Source organism: Dama dama, chromosome 11 (genome assembly GCF_033118175.1).
Source record: "Dama dama isolate Ldn47 chromosome 11, ASM3311817v1, whole genome shotgun sequence".
In the NCBI taxonomy this organism is placed as follows: domain Eukaryota; kingdom Metazoa; phylum Chordata; class Mammalia; order Artiodactyla; family Cervidae; genus Dama; species Dama dama.
The window spans coordinates 18,545,583-18,553,654 of NC_083691.1; the positions used below are offsets into that span (position 1 = coordinate 18,545,583).

At 42.7% G+C, this 8,072-nt stretch overlaps 1 protein-coding gene across 1 annotated transcript in view; it reads right to left on the reverse strand.

The window, feature by feature from the left end:
* Positions 1–3,420, reverse strand: part of ADAM17 (ADAM metallopeptidase domain 17) — a 41,945-nt gene extending 38,525 nt beyond the window's left edge. The window contains exon 1 of the mRNA XM_061154793.1: positions 3,060–3,420. Within this exon, the coding sequence (XP_061010776.1) occupies positions 3,060–3,150 (91 nt within the window). The 5' untranslated portion in view covers positions 3,151–3,420. The remainder of the gene's footprint in view (positions 1–3,059) is intronic.
* Positions 3,421–8,072: the final 4,652 nt, after the last annotated feature.

Consider the following 8,072-nt stretch of genomic DNA (forward strand, 5'->3'; position numbering starts at 1 on the left):
AGTTTATCTCTTTCACTAGTACACAGCAGAGCTGCATTAAATTTCTCTTGAAGCAAAGTGGGGTGAGCAAGTGTTTCAGTTTCAATAGAATCCATCCTGTAAGCAAAATTTACATCAAAAGAGGAAGTCAGATGTCAAATATTGAGCAGAATGATGCCATCAATAATGAGAAATGAGCACTGCAAAGTGGAGAATCCCCACACCAATTACCTCAGGGTACACGATTCAGATACAAACTTGCACCCCTCATCTGTAATGGTATTTTTTTCTCTCCAACCACTATATTCTCTTTTATCAAATGTTACACAGAGAAAACTTTTGAAATCAAAGTGAGACTTATATACCCCAGCTGCAACCTCAACAAGATACTATGACTAGGCTCACATGACTCATAAATTTCCTAAATTATGCAATTCGTAACAGTTCAACTGAAATAATTTTCCATTGCCTATGCAGTACTCCAAAAGGCAGAATTCTATTATATATATATGTATTCTTCAGAAAATGTTGTCAAACCCCTAATAAATATTTAGTACTGTGGTTATACATGGTAACATTTATAGGATAAGAAGGCTGTTAAACAATAAACCACATTCTTTAACTATGAAATTACTCATTGGCCTTGACAAATTCAATCTAAATGCTAGGGCAGAGTTAAGCAACAAATTACATTCAAAGCTATCAAACACACACCAACACACAATATTCTTCAAAAGAAAAAATACCCACAAGGCATGTATTTATTGGTATATATTTATCACTAATGGTATGGACCTGACAAGTCACTACACTTTTCTGAGACTCATTTTTCCTGCCACTTTATTTAAAAAATTAGACATGATCTCCAAGTTTTGTTTCAATTCTAACACTAAATGCCTCCATCAGGAATGTCCTTGTTTTCTCTTTTCAGCTACTTAACCTTACTGCCAGGCTCAATATCATCACCTCCTTCAGGGAGCCTTCACTAACCTTCCCCAGCTAGGTTCAGTACCACCTGATGAAATTAATTCCCCGCCATAATGTCTTCTAACAGTCTCCCTCATACTTTCCTAGAATTTTCTGCTTAGATCTCTCTATTCCACTATACCAAAAGCTTTTTGAAGATGGACTTGTCTGATCATTATACTTTCAATGCCACACATATTACCTGCATACAGTATGTGTTCTTCAAACATGCAGTGAATAAATGGCTAAGTCTGTGCATTTTTCTGGCACCAATTATCTGCACTTTGCAAATAAAAACACATGGTCAAAAAACAAAAACAAACCCTCAAGATTTGTGACTGTTCCTGAGAACAGACCTAGAAAGCAAGGTTTTCTTAGAAGAAAATATAGATAGTGCAGGTACTATGTGCGTTCCTAGGATTTGTGCTACTTAAAGTTTCCTACTTGTGAACAACAGAATGATAACAAAACAAAGTTGTATTAGTGGTACAAATATTTGTATTTCAGTTTTGTTATTCTTTTGTTCACAAGTGGGAAACTTTAAGTAGCACGAAGCCTAGGAATGCATATAGTACCTGCACTATCTCTATTTTCTTCTTTTTTTAATATTAAGGTTTCTCTGGTAGCTCAGCTAGTAAAGAAATCTGCCTGCAATGCAGGAGACCTGGGTTCGATCCCTGGGTTGGGAAGACCCCTGGAGATGGGAAAGACTACCCACTCCAATATTCTGGCCTGGAGAATTCCACAGACTATTCCATGGGGTAGCAAAGAGTCTGACACGACTGAGCAACTTTCACTTTCATTTTTTTTTTTTTTCATCTTTATGAAGTGGATCCTTACCTTCTTCCTCCATCCTGATCACCCCTAACTTAGCATTTTCCTTCAATCTGTATTAACTTATCATATCTCAGCACTTCCTACCAGGTTCTCCCTAGCCGTTCATTAAACTAATCACCTGCAACTCATTATCAATTTGAGATAACCACAAGGCAGTAGTTCAGGTGAGAACACAACACCTTTAATACTTTCCATCAATTACGGTTTTTGTCCATTTAATAAGAAAAGAGAATTGCCAGGTAAAGTAATGCAAATTTGTTACTGGCCATAAAAAAATCTACATAGTGTCTCAGTCTGCACAATATTATATTACACGGCATCATGGTAAGACTTGGAAACCAAAACAATCATGAAAAATCACGGAGGCTAGAGCTTCTCACAGCGGGAAAATACAGTTTCATCCTTTATTACTAATTAACCAACCTCTCTTACATGTTAACTTTTAAAAGGTAGAGAACCCCAATGGTCACTGTAAGTTTTCACAAACTAATTTCCACCAAATTTCACATCTCTCAATGTTAGTCCTTAAAAATCCAAGCTCTTCAGAAAATCTAAATAACCCTCTACTTCTAGCCTCAAAACTGGTCAAACTGGGGGTCCCTGATCATTTTTGTTTAAAATGACAAGGAAGGCATTCACAGTAAAAGGCATCACGAGCTGGCCTGGCAGGTTTAAGTACCTCCAACAAGCAGCTACATTTTAAATAACTACACACACGCTTAAAATGTTCGCAAAATACAACTCCACGAAGAGTTCCCCAGTCACCGCCTTCCAACCAGATTACAGCCTAAGGACCTCCTAGGCAAAAAATCTAGTTCGCTTCCTTAGAGCCGCGGAAGACATGGGGAGCTCTGGGTCTCACTATCCTCCTCCAGAACCCTGCCTTTGCTAAGAACAAAATGTAGCTTTGTTTGTTAGCGGGGCAGGACCGGGACCGCATCTCCCTCTCCGAAGACGAGCCGTCACCACTCCCTGTCTTACCGCTTTCCGGAACACACGCCCAAACACAAACTCGGGGGGCAGACCGCTCCCAGGCCCTCAGTCACTAACCGGAGGTCCCCCATCCCACCCCAGGACCCCTTTCCCATTCAGAGAGACAAGCCCAGCTCCTTTCCTTCCCCGATTCCGAGAGCCACACCCCCTTCCCATACCGAAAACTTCGGGACGCGCCACCGTCGTCCAACACCCTGCCTCCAAACACCTGAGAGATCCCACTGCTCTTCCCCCCAAAAGCTGAGCGCCCCAGGCGCCCGGAGCCAACTCCCCAGGGTCCTTACCGAGTCGCCGCGGGGAGCCCCGCTCGTCAGCAGGTCGCGGCGCCAGCACCAGATGAACCAAGCTGGTCAGCAAGAGGACACCGTGCCTCATGGTCCCGGCCCGGCCACCGGCTCCACCTCTCTGGGGGGCAGCCTTCGCCTGAAGGGGGGGGCTCGGGAAGCCGCTCACATTGGGAGACGAAGAGATCCGCCCGGGCCGGCCCTTCAAGCTTCTTATTCCTCCCGCGCCGCCTACCGGAAGACTCCAAAGCCCGGCTAGAGGCCCCCAGGAAGTGCAGGCAGAGCGCCCAGAGGCTGGCGCAGCCTGCTTCCGGCCGCCGCCGACCCCGCCGCACCGCCCACTGCCGGAAGCCCGGCGCCACGCGCGGCATGCCGGGAGGCCCGCGCTCGCTCCGCCCCGGGCCGGCGCGTCGCCATCTTGCCTCGTCTGACGCTCCGGGCGACGTCCTGACTCGACCCAGTGGGGCCGCCCCTCTGTCCCCGGGTGACCGCAGCCAGGAACGGAGTAGCTCACCCTCAGAGGTGCGTCCGGCCGCATCCCTCGGTCCCACCGCATTTGAAAGCGCTGTCCGTTCGCTTTCAGTCGTGTCCGACTCTTTGCGAGTCCATGGGCTGTAGTCCGCCAGGCTCCTCCGTCCATGGGATTCTCCAGGCAAGAATATTGAAATGGGTTGCCGTTTCCTTCTCCAGGTGAATCTTCCTGACCCAGAGATCGAACCCTGGTCTCCCCGGGTTGCATGCAGACGCCTTATATTCTGAGCCACCAGGGAAATCTATCTGGATAGGATCCCTGTTTTCCTTGGTGGCTCAGAATCCGCCTGCCATGAGAGAGACCCAGGTTCGATCCCTGGGTCGGGAAGACTCCCCTGGAGAAGGGAATGGCTACCCACTGCAGTATTCTAACCTGGAGAATCCCAAGGACAGAGGAGCCTGGCGGGACTGTAGTCCGTGAGGTCGCGAAGAGTCGGCCGGAACTGACTGATCGACTTTCCCTTTCACCCTTTTCACAAAGCCAATTGTAGAACCCTGGGGTCCAGAGCAGACGAGGAGCCCCTGGCCGGGTGTGCTTGGGTTGATGACCTAGCAGCGAAGTGCTGGAGCGAATGAAGGACAGCTCCCGGGAGCGAGAGGCCCCCGTGTCCGTCCACGCACCAGCTTCTGCGAGACAAGCCTCCCAGTCGCAAACGGGGTGCAGCTTGGCTCTCCGGGTCCCGCGTCCGACCAGCCGGGTGTCTTAGGCCTCCGTCCATTGTAAGGAGAAACTTTTTTTTTTTTTTTGGTAAAGGACGGAAATAAACAGGTGCTTCCTTAATGCAGTTTCTCTTTGGCCCCGCTGTACGTTCAGGGTGTACAAGGAGTTCCAGAAACTAAACGTTGGACCTAACCCCTCCTTCTGCCTGTACAGGGTCTAGAATCGTCCAGCAAACTTCTTGAAATTCAACTTGGTGGTAACTTTTTACTTAGATTGGAAATTTGCCTAGACAGTTTGTGTTTTGTTTTGCAAATCCTTTGCATCATTTTAGCTCTAGTTTAGAGTGTTCATGGTACTTAATAAAGCATTCTAACAACGTTGGATGTGAATTGCTGTTTTGGTTCAACTAACGTTTATACGAGTAGGACAGAATACATTTTCCACTTAAGTACAAGAAATAAAGCCTTTTCTCCATTATGAAATGGTAAATTGTTAGGAATGGAGTGTTATTCCTGTCTGGTCAAGTTTTAAGGCTGCTCCTAATAAGATACTCATACTGTGGTTTAAATTTAGGTTCACTGCGGCATGCCTCAGTAAAATCTCAGCAGCTTTTCCCAACAGTTATTATCCATAGTTACTAGTTTTGTGCATTTTTGACATAACTAAATCTGGTGTGATCATATGAGGTGTAAAATGCCTTCATTAAACATATACATTGATGACATACCTAATCAAAAAGTAAGGCAGAGGTACACCTCTGCCAATTGTATATAATTTTTAAAAGATGTATACCATATAAAATGAGTTGGGTACAGTTTTTTGTACAGTAAGAATATATTTCCTGAGCATCCAGATACAATCCTCTCCAGCTTATAACTTTAACAGATCCTAGATTGCATTGTCTGCTACCCCAGCTCCTCTACTGTGCCTAGATCACAGTACTTAACTGTTTAATAAATGCCATTTTAAAATAGTAAAATTCCTGATTTTCTTATTCATATCCAGCAGTCCTAGATTTTCAGACTGTCACTTTCCAGTAATTTTTCCCATTCACAAATCAGGACCCAAATTATGATTTCCAGTTTGAGGATTATCTTAAATTTATAAATTGTCCATATAGTTAAGATACAAGAGCACCACGTGGGGGAGATAAAGAGTCAGAAGAACAGGGTAAGAGGGATGCACTGGATAGAATCAGAAGTCTGAGCCAGCTGTCTTCAAACTTTTATACTCGTCCCCAAAAGAATTTTCTTTTAAATATGTACATTTTTAAATCATAAGCATTTGCAAAGGATGAAATTTCCAGCATATTGTAGATACTAGCATTTAAAATTAAAGCTGTTAGGTTTAAATGTACCCAATGGAATATAAATACCTGACAGATTTGACAGTCACTATCATAGCCAGCCTCCCAGATGGCCCTTAGTGGTCTCTGCTCCCTGATACTCAAACCCTTATATAGAATCATACCCCTTCCACACTAGACCCGGGTTGGTCTGTGTGACCAACAGCCCATGGAAGTGATGGTATTACACTTCAAGGATTAGATTGTAAGAGACTGTGTCTTCCATCTCAGGTGTTCTCTTGCTTGCTTGCTCTCTCTCGGATCACTCACTAGGTGAAGGCAGCTTTTGTGACATGAGAACATTCAGGAAGTCTATGGAGTGATTCATAGGAATACAGGTCAACAGCCCACAGCCAGCAAGTAACTGAGACCCGCCAAAGACTATCTGATTGAACTTGGAAGTGAATCCTCCAGTCCTAGGCTACCTTTCAGACAACGGCATTCCCCCAACCCAGCAGCTTGACTGCAACCTCATGAGAGACTGAGCCAGAAACACCCACCCAACCATTCCCTGATTTTTGTCCTTCAGAAACTGGGAAATAATAAATACTGGTTATTTTAAGTTTCTAAATTAGGGGTAACTCGTTAACAGCCACTAATGCCCATTTGAAAAATAACGTGAGCAAGATGACTGGATCCAGATTCCTCTCCTTAACACCATAAGGGTTTCTTTTAATTTAGGATTTAATAAAGATGTGTAAAAGATGACTTGAGATTTGCTGATCCCTTGCTATAGAATGAAATATTTACCATTTACTTGCTGCAAGTGAACTTAAAATATTTCTAATTACTAAATTCACACAATTGGTACGATTCACACAAGCATTGGTACTGCTTTCATCTAAATGATCAGATGTAGCTCTCTAGTTCTGGCTGAGTTTGGAGGCATTTTCTTCTTGTCATCCTTGCTGTGTTTCTCTTATCAGGCACTATTTGCCCTATACCAATCCCATCAGTCCTTATAGATATATAACATCCTCAACACTCTAACGTGAATTATTCCTACATCCGTATATATATATATATATATATATATATATATATATATATATATTTTTTTTTTGGCCAGTGAATAAATCTGTGTGAAGTTAGCACCTGAAAAAGTACGAGTAAATCTGCAAGTCTCCCTCAGAAATCAGAACCCTCTTATTGGAATATGACTATATACAAAGTCGTGTACCAAGAACTATAGTTTCCAAGATTTTAGTTCAGAAATGTTAATGTATTTCAGATCCTTTTAGAAAGAAAGCGGGCTTCCTAATAGCTCAGATGGCAGAGAATCTGCCTGCAATGCAGGAGACAGGTTTAACCCCTGGGTTGGAAACATCCCCTGGAGAAGGGAATGGCTACCCACTCCAGTATTCTTGCCTGGAGAATTTCATGGACAGAGTCCAGAAAGAAAAATGAAAAAATATATCATGCATGGAGCAAAGCAGATTATTTGAGTATCTATGCTGATAAACAGATGATTCTTTGGGAATCTTTTTTTAATAAAAAATAATAACCAGCCCTCTTGAAACTGAATTATTTCCCCTCAAGTCTGAAAAGAGAAGGAAACTAGTCATTTCATTGAAAAAGACACATGCATCCCATTATTCATTGAAGTACTATTTATATTAGCTAGAACATGGAAGCAACCTAGACGCCCATCAACAGATGAATGGATAAAGAAGTTGTGGTATATATACACAATGGAATATTACTCAGCCATAAAAAGGAACGCCTTTGAGTCAGTTCTAATGAGATGGATGAACCTAGAACCTATTATACAGTGAAGTCAGAAAGAGAAATATTGTATTCTAATGCATATTTACAGAATCTAGAAAAATGGTACTGAAGAATTTACTTACAGGGCAGCAATGGAGAAACAGACATAGAGAATAGAACTGTGGCCATGGGGAGGCGAGGAGAGGGTGAGATGTACGGAGAGTAACATGGGAACTCACATCACCATGTGTGAAACAGCCAGCCAGTGGGAATTTGCTCTATGGCTAAGAAACTCAAACAGGGACTCTGTATCAACTTAGAGGGGTGGGATGGGGAAGGAGATGGGAGGGAGGTTCAAAATGGAGGGGATAGATGTATACCTATGGCTGATTCATGTTGAGGTTTGACAGAAAACAACGAATTTCTGTAAAGCAATTATCCTTCAATAAAAAATTAAATTAAAAATAAAACTGGTAATCTACATTGCCTCTTAGGTGATTTTCTCTACATATCCTTTGTAGCTTTGTAATATGTAACATGTTAATGTACTACTATGCAAAACTTAAATCAGTTTTTAAGGTGGTTTTACTACTTAATATGATGCAGTCATTGAGAATGATGTTTCTGAAGAATGTCTCATGACTTGGAAAATTGGCACAATTAGATGAGAAAGAGCAGAAAATTGAACTATGAACTACTTATATTTACCTCTTATTCTTCCTTATGATTATATGCCTACCTGTATTTTCTAAATTACAATGAAATCAGT